The following is an 11,519-nucleotide window of genomic DNA, read 5'->3' as shown; positions in this document are numbered from 1 at the left end:
TGATTGTTTAGGAAAAGCTAGTGGAGAATAAAAGGCTGGCACAACAAGATGATCATTAAGAAATTGCATAAAGGTAGATCAAACCAAGTTTTGCGACTAAAGGAAGCTGAAGCTAATAAAGTCATTAGAAGATGGCTGATGATCTCTCTGCAATATTATCGAACAAAATGATCAGCTAAGACGCCTACTCAGCAGGGGGAGTAAAGCTATAGAAGACTATGGATATTGGGAATATTGGACATTACGTCGTGTACTCTTTTTCCTTAGTCAAGGTTTTGTCCTATTGGGTTTTCCTTGTCAAGGTTTTAATGAGGCATGCGAGTCCGAGTCCACCGTAATCCGCAGTTCGAAATGTTGTACTCTTTTTCCTTCGTCCTATTTTTTTATCCCTCAGGGTTTTTCCGGGAAAGGTTTTAGCGAGGCAACATCTACGGGTTTATCATAGTTCTGAGAACTCATGTTTTCCTACGTTCAGTTTTTGTCCCTCTGGGTTTTTCCTGACGAGGTTTTTAATGAGATAACAACTTAAAACGGTGATCATCTAAGAGATGTATATCCATAGGTTTTCCTAGCAGAATCACATTATATTTCTGCTTCAGGTTTATACCACACGCGGTTTTACAGCATCATCAACATCGCCATGTGCTCCTTGCAGTTCAGATTTCTCCCTAGTGATTTTTCTAACGCAGTTTCACAAAGAAGGAGATTCCTTGAAGAGACCAGCCTCACTTGGAATTTGAAGTGTTCGGTTTTTGTTCAATAGGAGTTTACCAGCAAATCTCCGACAAGGAAATATATTAGAATGGTGGTTCAAGGGGAGTGTTGTATGACACGTCATCACTTGGATGGCCCACCATTATTACTCTTGCAAAATCTAGAGAATTCATCCACCTCCTTAACTGATCAAGGGATAAGCACCACCGGGCATTACTTAGCCATTAAGATTTCGAATATCTCAAATCTTGACACGTTGCTCCTTTGTACAGCCGACTCATTTCTTCTCTGGCTATAAATAGCCTTTGATCTCCACTTTGTAATGTACTTCAGAAAAAAAAATAGAAAGCAATGGCATATTTTCATTACGTCCCTTGTCTAGTTAGTTGGTGCTTAATTTGTCTTTCATGGTCGTACTATATAGTTGCTATCTCTATATAAACTAGTATATCATGCATGTGTGCTATGCGCCTGCCGGTACGTTCGTTCCGGTATGAATAGAGACGCATGTGCGATGCACCTGCCAATATTTATTGTTACGTTGCAAAAGCTTTAACCTATAGGAGTAACAAACTAAAATTCTTTTGTGGAAAAGTAAGTCTCCCGAAGCAGCTTAGTATATACCTATGCACTAAAGTACTAACAACTAACCTCCATTTCGCAATCCAAATGTACCTGAATCTGCAATATTAAATTTGCAATCAGTCAAGTCTACCTCATGTATGTATATACATATTACATGAATGCTTATTAGAACCTCAACTGGATGCTCTTTTCATTAAAAAGAAAAATTATAATCAAACATTGTAGCAGTCAAAATGAGTAGGAAGGTTTGTCGCATCTACATAAAATGAAAAATATCGAGATTGAAATCTATCAGGTGAATATAAAAAACTTGACTCAGAAGCTCATTTTAAGTTCTTTAAGCTCAACCAAATATATAGTGCTAGAAATAAGAAACACACTTTAATTAAGATACATGTACACATGCCTTTTAGTAAAATAACTGAACCACACAATAAGAACGAAGTACCGTTCCGTGTGTAGACCGCAAATTTTATCGTTCATATTCAGTCCAAAAGGCATACTTAACAATCAAAATTGATCAACTCGAATAGATTAAGCAATTCCTATATCTCTCAATAGATTGTTTAATGTTCTCTGAGATAATATAGTCCACCACCACCCCACCCCACCCCGGTAACGTTACAGCTGAATTTTGCATTTTCCTTCTACTTTAGAGAGTGAAGTAAAAAAAGGGAATAGTATAAACATATCAACATGAATAGTATGTATACGTTTTTCCATTTCTGCTACATACTTCTGAGTCCTCATCCTTAATTATGTTTAATTTATTGAAACCAAATAAAAAGGTTCTTGACATTTTCACATACAGTTATAGCTCACAAAGTGTTTGTGAAGAAGTAACACAATCGTATCAAAATCTCTAATGAAAGCTTCAACTTAATTTGATTACGGAATCAAATATTGAACCGAAAACAATTGATGAAGAAAACTTGGAACCAATTTACAAACCAACTGTGTAATCTCTAGCAGAACTCATTAAGCATTGTGAATCCCTTTGAAGTGGAGAGAAAATCTTGGGAAAGCCTAACCCCGGATTAGGATTTTACCATATCTGTAATAGAAAAACAAAGAAATGAAGATTTGTCAAATGAGTTCTTTGAAAGCCTGAAAAATTTGCATTTTCTGATTGTATGAAATTTGATTGATGAAAGGTGTCCAACCGAAATCCGGAAGTATTATGTCGAAGGGAGAGAAAAACAATTTAGAAATGGAAAACATAAAAACTGTAAACGGTGCTCAGCGGGATTCGAAACGGGAACCATTAAGCTGCACTTTACATATTCAGCCTTAGTACCCTTTTATTGTGACCTTGAGACCTTCCCTTTTATTAGTTAATAATTAGAGGTTATAATGGTAATTAAAAAAACAATTACCTCATTTCTTTATATATTAGTATATAAGATAAGATTAGTAAGATATATAAGCTGCACGGATTAGGGCTGTTCATGGTCGGTTTTGGTTCGGTTTCTAGCCAAACCAAAACCGAAACCAATATTATTGGTTTCTAAAAATCTAAACCAAACCAATCCATTAACCATTGGTTCGGTTTCCAAATGGTTCCAGTTGGTTTCGGTTTGTCCCAGTGGTTTTTGGTTAACCAATAATTATGTCAAACCAAAAAAAAAATACACAAATTTACAGATAAAAAAATCGTAGTTGCCGATAGTATTGGTTTACACAAATATACAGACAAAAAAAAATCAAGAATAGTTAAAGCTTACTCTAATTCTAGAGATCAAATGAAGATATATAATACATCTTAATTTAGATATTGACAAATAAAAAAGAAGGAAGACGGGAAGAAAAAAGTCGAGTAGCAGCAGCTGTAGTTGGGGGTGGAGAAGGGAGGCGGCTGAGAGAAGAAGAAAGAGAAAGAGGGAGAGTATCATAATGAAATATTAGATTTAGGGTTTCTATTTATCCTCTAAATTAATGGGTAGAATCTAATACTTTTAAATCGACGGTAGAAATTAAGTTTAAAAATTAATCGGTTCCCCAATGGTTTTTGGTTCGGTTTTCAGATCAAACCAAAACCAAACCAGTAATGTCGGTTTTTCAACATTTTTTACCAAACCAATCCAAATCTAAATAATTTGGTTCGGTTTCTTGCTTATTGGTCTGGTTCGGTCGGTTTCCAATGGTTAACCGACACCATGTTCAGCCCTAGCACGGATAGCCGCTGAGAACCAAATTAAAGAATAGAGAGAGGCTCAACCATTTTATGAGAATTTCATTATTTTTAAGGAAAGAAAACAAACTTTGCAAATATTTGTTCTCACTTCTCAGAAAAGAACATATGAAAAACCCTAGAAAATTTTGACAGAATATTTCATTATTGGATTACTCACTCTTAAACAAAATGCAGAAATCTTCAGAGAAACTTGTAGATGATACGAAATCTAATGACGAGAAACAAGAAATAGGGTTTAGAATGAATCAAAGAGTTCATACAGTTGGTGACACAAGAAGAATTGGGACAGTGAAATACATTGGTAATGTTGAAGGTTATTCAGGCATTTGGGTAGGTATTGATTGGGACAATGGAGATGGAAAACACAATGGTTCACTTAATGGGGTTACTTATTTTGAAGCTAAAGATGATAAATCAGGTTCATTTGTTCGTCCACGGAATTTAAGTCATGGTATTTCATTTTTACAAGCACTTGAGCTTCGTTATAAAGGTGATTCTACTAAAGAAGAAGAAGATGAGATGTATGTGTTATCAGCTAGAAATAACCGAGTAGCTGTTGAGCTTGTGGGGAAAAGTAAAGTTCAAGACAAATTGAGTCGATTGGAAGATCTGGTTGGTGCATCACTTTCTTATTTGGGAGTTAGTTCAGTTGGATCCAGAGGTCAGATCAATGCCGTTGTCCCAAGTAAGCTTTTGGTTTTGAACTCAATTCATTACATTAGAAAGTTATGTGTAAATCACAAACTCCTAAAAACTTGTTGTGTTGTGTTCTTGTAATGTCAATCCGTCATTACGTATCTAATAACTTAACATAATTCTACTTAATCCATTCATAAGCTCTGCCAATTTGTTTGTGTTTCTCTTTTCATTTATCCAACAGCTTAACCAGACCAATAACTTGTGCAACCCTGACTATTTGTTTCCCACCAATGTTAAATAGGATAGTGATTGCATTTTGATAAGAGATCGTCATACAAATTGCTTTCTGAGCACATAAGTTTTTGTTTGTTGCAGATCTAAAGGAGCTCGATTTGACTGGGAACTTGCTTTCAGACTGGAAAGTAAGCTTGATTCCTGTTTATTACTAATCATCCTCAATTGCTTGGTTGAAATATGCTCAGTCTTATTCTTATCAAACTGGAATTGCATAATGTGAATACCCTTCTCTTGGTTTTGATAATTTCTAACTTCTTTTTAACCATCTTAGAATCTTCCCAGAGTATGTTGTTTCCAACTAAGATTCTCCTTCTGGTGTGGTGTTTGTGAAACTTAAGTTCGACCGTGGAGGAATAGGAAAGAGGAAAAGTAATCATAAGTTTTGCTATTTCACCAGCTGGCTAAACAAGAACCCTGTTGGGGGTGAAATTACCATTTTTGTCATTTGGACGTTTTACCTTTACTCTAGAGTCTCATTTTCTGTATATGCTATGTTAATAACATCGACATCAATTTATGCTTTATACCCAAACTACGAGGCATCCAAAGACATATACCATTAAGATGAGCCTCCCCTTATTTTTCACCTAGGACCTTGATTTTGTTGGCATGTAATACCGACCTCAGCTTCTGTAATCTGTATTAAAGTAGAAGTTCAAATAGTGTAGTAAGAGATTAAAATAAGATATTCTCCTGTGTTACTTGAAAATAGAGATTTGTTTGGAAGTTTTGGGAGTTATTCATCTTAGAAGTTTGAAGAGTTGTCAAGACCAGCAGTTTAGTACTTTCTCTAGTAGCGCTGCAAACATTTTTAGGTTGATGCTCTACTGTCTTTTGGCAGGATGTAGGTACCATATGTGAAGAATTGCAGGTTCTCGAAGTTCTCAGTCTTACTCACAACTACATGGCTCATGATGTAAACCAGCTCCCAGTACTAGAAAACATCCGTGTTTTGGTGCTCAATAATTGTTGCCTAACATGGACACAGGTACTAGTTATATGTATCATTATGTATGTTATTCAACATTAAGTTTCCTTATGGTCATGAAATAATATCGACATGGACAGATTGAAGTTCTCAAGCAATCACTTCCATCTGTCGAGGAGCTTCATTTAATGGGAAACAAGTTGAAAGAGATAGTGGTATGTAGTGCTTCGTCCTTGTCTATCATTTTCTTAATAGCAACGAATGCTGAGTGCCTATTAGATTTGATTTCTTAAAATTGATCCTTCAAAAATACCTTTTCAAGTTTTTTTTTTACTTTTCTGAAACATCTCCACAAGGGGTGTTTTTTGAGGGAAAATCGCCGAGTAAAAGGTGTATAAGAATGCATATCTGGCGAGTGTGATTGGTCAACCTCACCTTGAGGTCTAAACTCGATCACCTTTATAACAAATTGCTTCAAAGATGATTACGGCTTCATACTTGAACAATCACTCTCCATGCCTGCCTGTTCCATCAGATGTATAATTTTTTTTTGTTCTACAGCCTGCATCCTCCAACTATGTTCGAGGATTTGATTCTCTGCGGATTCTAAATTTGGAAGATAACTGCTTTGAAGCATGGAACGAAATTGTCAAGCTTTCTCAGCTAAGAAGGTATTGGGTCCTAGATTCTTAAAATAATACATGTATAATTTATCTGAAGCTCTGAACTATGTAATGTCTTTCTATATCCAGAATGGAGCAGCTTCACTTGAACAAGAACAACTTGAACAACATATTTTACCCTGAGTGTGGTCCCAAAATTGATGATTCTGAACCTGCAGAGAAATGCTTTAGCCCTTTTGGGACTTTGAACTGTCTTCTTCTAGGTAATAAGGTTGTTGCTCGACATACTCAAATTTCTATTATTTCGAGTGTCTTGTGATTTTCTTTCCTAAATCTAAGATTTTATTTACAGGACGCAATAACATTGCAGATCTGGCATCAGTGGATTCCCTCAATTATTTCCCTAGCTTGACAGTGAGTTTTTATCCTTATGTGTGTCGACCCCTGCTTGATTTGTTCACTAGGAGAAAGTGATCTGCTGCAAATTTCTGATTTGTCTAATGTGCCTTTGACAACTGCGTGACTGTTTGTCTTTTTCAAGTTTTCTTAGTTCAATGTAGTGTTCATTTATCAACCGTTAAGATCCTACTAGTTGTCTTGGGGTATATGATGATTTGGTCATTGTGTAATTCCTCATAAACTGCGCCTTGCAATCGAGTTATATATGCATTGACCTCATGAACATTCAGCAGAAGTGGATTGGTACTGGAAATTTGCTCTATTGGTGATTTTTATCCAGATTATACTACCCCGAATGAGAGCTTACCGTTGGAAAATAATCAGTTCGTAGATTCTTAAATTCCGTGTTAAAGATATTTAAATCAGGCTATTTATGGTATACCAAGAAATTACCCAACATGCATGGTCTTTTTAGGCCATGTAGTCACATTTCTGGGTGTTCTTGGTGAAAGTCAGTATAAAATGTTTGGTGGTAAATATTTGTTTGGTTTATCCTTAACGGGTGAGCGTGGTGTTAATGATTGGCAACATCATACTTGTTATTTATACAGTTCAAATTTACATATCATACCCTGCTTGAATACCAATCTCATAAATTCTACACTGATTGGCCTTGTGATTTTCATCTGAAGGACATCAGGCTTTCAGAGAATCCAATTACTGATACAGGCAAAGGTGGTATTCCTAGATTTATGTTGATTGCACGTTTGGCAAAGGTTGAAATCCTTAACGGGAGTGAGGTAGATTTTTGAACAGATTCATTTTTTCTTAAAGTTCTGTTTGTAAGGATGCCTCCTTAACCTTTGAAATGCTGTCATTCATCTTTCAGGTGAGAATTCGTGAACGGAAAGAATCTGAAATCAGGTATCTTTCCTTCATCAACTAATCTATTCATTTTATTGCCAAGTTTTATTTTTATACAAATGCCGGATTAATTATGTTTGACCAGTCATTCTGTAGCTTTCATTTGGGCAATCATAACAATCCAGTATAATATTGTCTGCAGCGAGCTATTTGTATCAAAGTTTATTTTACCTTTCATGGGTTTTAGAACAAATCGGAGGAGCACTTCCCTTGTTCATTAATTATTATTTTTTAACGAAATATATAGTTCTTGTGGACTAGCAAATTAAGCACATGGAATGACATCTAGCTGAGCAGCTAGTTTGCAGGCATATCTGACTATTTTGTGGTAATTTGTTTTTATTACTATTGAATTTAACTCGGACATATAAACAGGTATATCCGCTTTGTTATGACTAAGATGCAAGATGAACCTGAGGAGATTAAGCAGCTCCACCCCAGGTAGGATTCATAACTCTAATCCCATTGGTTCAAGGTCTCGCATAAGTGGTTGGAATCTTGGTGAAACATCGCTTCCATATGAACATGGGGCATATAACTCTATTCTGCATGCCTATCTTCTGATTTACACACTATAAATTTCCGTTATATGCAAAGAAGATTTTTATTTTTGGTTATGCATCTCAATTTCATCTCGCACTTGGATTACTAAGTACTGGTGATAACAACAACATCAACCAGTTGCTTCAAAAAAGAAAAAAAAAGAAAAAAATCAACCTAGAACCCTAAACTGTTCCACTGACGCAAGAAATATCTTTCTTTAATAAAATGTACTTGCAGATTTAATGAGCTTAAAAAGAAGCATGGAATTGAGGATGAGAAACCCTCAACCGAAACAGCTGGTCCTCGAAAAATGTCCTCAGGACTTCTCTGTATGTTTTCTAACTTAAATCAAGCTTTTTGTTGCTGCTTCTCATGTTTTTTGCTATTGTTCTGTTCGTAACATTGTTCTTTTGTTGGATATGTTCTAAGAATGTGATTTTGCCTTCAACAGCAATAACTCTTACATGTGTTGGAGCTTCCATGGGGGAGAAAAAACCTCTCACTAAGAAGTTACCAGCCACCAGCACGGTTATTATCTTACTTTGCCAATTACCAGTAGATTGATAAACTTTGCCATTCCTTCAAAGGGTTGCAATATTATCACAAATTTACTTGCATATAATCCATTTTTATATTCCTGTAGATTGGCAAGTTAAAAGTAATGTGCGAGAGCTTCTTTCAACTCAAGTCAATCAAGCTGAAATTGTTCCTTCAAGAAGAGGTAGGTAACTCTAGAATGCTTTTTATGTCTTTAAAAGGTTTGTAGGTGTCATGTCTTATTAATGCAAATAGTTACGGCCAAAATAAGATAGTGGAGAAGAAACAAAAAAAAAATCATCTGGGAGCTGGCGAATAATTTCTATTTTCTTAACAGGGTTCTCCATTACCGATGTTTGTCGACAACGAAATGGCTTCTTTAATGGAGCTAGGAATTGGCAATGGATCCACTATCTTAGTGGATGAAGAAGAGACGTAGAACATCGGATCCAAATCCCAATAGTATGATTTCCCTGTTGTGTAAAATAAGAACCTGGTAGAAAATTGAAACAGATGGTCATGCGTAAGAAGGAACAAGTTGATGCAGATTTTATGATCATGTGTCCTGGATTATATAACAAGCCTGATATAAACTCGACTCGAAATTTCAAATGGGTATAACACAAAGTATATATAGCTAAACAACTCAGACTCTTTAGTAGATAAAATTGAATAGACTTATGAGTGATGGATAAGTTTTAGTCTCCATATACCTTTTGTCGACGAAGTTCCTCCAAGCTTTTCAGTAGATCTTCTTCTTCAATTAGTGAACGCCTATGAAGTCTAATGCTCAAGTACACACTTCTATCCTATTCCTACACTTAGCTAAAAGTAAACTAGAAAACAAGTATATAGTTTTGATCAACTAAATTTGACAAACAAGCTTGAGATGGCAACGCCTTGAAAAACCTTTCCCAATAAGAGAAGTGGTTAGTTTTTCGAACCAGGCACGAGGTGCTTGTTTTAATCCATACAATTCCTTTCTGAGTCTAAATACATGATCATGAAATTTTGAACTTTCAAATCCTTTGGATTTGGCAACATATACCTTTTCCTTTAAATATCCATTTAAGAATGCGGATTTTACGTCCATTTGAAATATCTTAATCTTGAGAAAACAAGCATGAGCTAGTAATAATCTGATTGACCCAAGGCGTGTCAAAGGAGCAAAGGTCTCGTCAAAGTCGATACCTTCGATCTGTGAATATCCTTGAGCGACAAGTCTAGCCTTGTTTCTGACAATTGTGCCAAATTCATCCGACTTGTTCTTGAATATCCATTTAGTACCAACAATATTAACATTAGAGGAACAAGGTACGAGTTCCCATACATCTTGTCTTTGAAATTTATTTAACTCTTCATGCACTGCATTAACCAGAAGACATTGCTAAGAGCTTCGCCAATCTTTCTTGGTTCCACTTGCGATAGATAACATCCAAAATTGCAAATATTTTGAAGTTGCCCTCTCGTCTCAGCAGCCAATAGTACTTTTAGAATCATGATTTCTTTGAACCCAGAGATGTCGTTGGGGGACACGTTCAACATGAATACCCTGATTAGAGATTTTCGCCTCGTCACTCGAAATGTCAGGATCTGCAACCGTTGGTACAACTTCTACAACTTCTGGAATTTCTTTGACTTTCTTAATTGTCTCTGTTGGAGGAAATTCAGCAGGAGAGTTATTAATGGAGAACAAATTAAGAATATGGTAGATTCAAGCGGAACTTTGATAAATCTAAGTTCTAGGGTAGAAACTCATAAAAGACATTAGAGTCATAATAAAATTGATAATAAAAAACTACCCTAAGTCGTAGCCCATGGAGCTCTTTATATAGATACTCCCTAAACATGAAAATAGCCTACCAGAACCCTAAAACTTGTTATCTAAGGTAACTAAGACTTCCCTAAGCTAATAAAACTCTAAAAATAGATATTCTAGATACTTATAGATATTCCTAATATTTAACTAAAAGAAAATTTGCTATTTGGTCCTAAGCCCATATAGTTATTTATAGTAGGGTCCTATCAGAATTTTCTTTTATCCGAGGGTCCAAAATTAATTAAAACATGGAAATGGCCATAATACCCTCGACTACCAAACATGTGTGTCTACATGCTCATTATATTGAGTACATATCTGCTACACTGTTTACAAATTCGAGTACATATCTGCTACACTGCTTACAATATTTGAGTACATATCTACTACACTGCTTACATAATTTGGGTACATATCTGCTACACTGCTTGCAGGTTAAATTTCATTATTTGCGTAAGTTCATCACTTACTTTAGTTGTTTTTTACAATATAATTCAGCAGTACATATGTGATGTACTTAAAAGAAACAGGTTAAAATGAAATTTTTCACTACATATATGTAAAAATTCATATACTACAAAAAACAGGATCTCTCTAGTGCTCCACTCCCATTGGACCACGTCCTCCCAAAGCGCTAACACTCTTCTTAACAGTAGACATATTGAACCTGTAAATGTGACCAAAATGTAACAATTAAAACACAACAACAATCCATATATGAATAATAGATAAAAATAAATAGTGCAAGTAATATGACAAACATCAAAATTAATATTACCTAACGATGGTTCAATTTTATTTCGGTATTCCATATATGCATTGCCAAAATCATAAGAATTAACTGACTAAATCTATGTATAAAACAAATTCAAAAAGCAGTTTTTCAGTATTTAATATATGTACTGTTAATTCACTACATAAAACAACTCCATGGCAAAAAAAAAAACAGAATCGAGATAGTCTTATTTCAGTATCTCATATATGTACTTGTGGATGAAACAACAACAAGTGATAAAACTAAGAATAAAACATAATCAAAAGCAGTTCGTATAAGTATGCCACATATGTACTGCTGATTCATGAACTAAAAAACAACTACATGCAATGAATCTATCAAAAAAACAGAATCGAGATAATCTTATTTGAGTATCGAAGATATGTACTTATGGATCAAACAACAAGTGATAAAACTAAGAATAAAATAGAATCAAAAGTAGTTTGTATTAGTATGCAACATATGTACTGATGGATAATACCCCTGAAACAACAAATAAGTATGATTTTGAGAAAATAAAGAACGAAAATAACAAGAAAATC

At 35.0% G+C, this 11,519-nt stretch overlaps 1 protein-coding gene across 1 annotated transcript; it reads left to right on the top strand.

Moving 5' to 3' along the window:
* The first annotated feature begins 3,545 nt into the window (after positions 1-3,545).
* LOC113283431 (tubulin-folding cofactor E-like) lies at positions 3,546-9,025 on the top strand. The gene is made up of 14 exons (XM_026532683.1): positions 3,546-4,178; positions 4,508-4,554; positions 5,271-5,417; positions 5,498-5,572; positions 5,919-6,028; positions 6,110-6,243; positions 6,333-6,394; positions 7,072-7,179; positions 7,269-7,303; positions 7,679-7,744; positions 8,084-8,175; positions 8,298-8,374; positions 8,490-8,567; positions 8,721-9,025. The coding sequence occupies exons 1-14, from the start codon at positions 3,662-3,664 to the stop codon at positions 8,820-8,822; spliced, it is 1,650 nt and encodes a 549-aa protein (XP_026388468.1). The 5' UTR covers positions 3,546-3,661; the 3' UTR covers positions 8,823-9,025.
* The last annotated feature ends 2,494 nt before the right edge of the window (positions 9,026-11,519 follow it).

Source organism: Papaver somniferum, chromosome 5 (genome assembly GCF_003573695.1).
Source record: "Papaver somniferum cultivar HN1 chromosome 5, ASM357369v1, whole genome shotgun sequence".
Lineage (NCBI taxonomy): Eukaryota > Viridiplantae > Streptophyta > Magnoliopsida > Ranunculales > Papaveraceae > Papaver > Papaver somniferum.
Note: the sequence above shows the minus strand (reverse complement) of the source record. Positions and strands in the feature narration are given on the sequence as shown.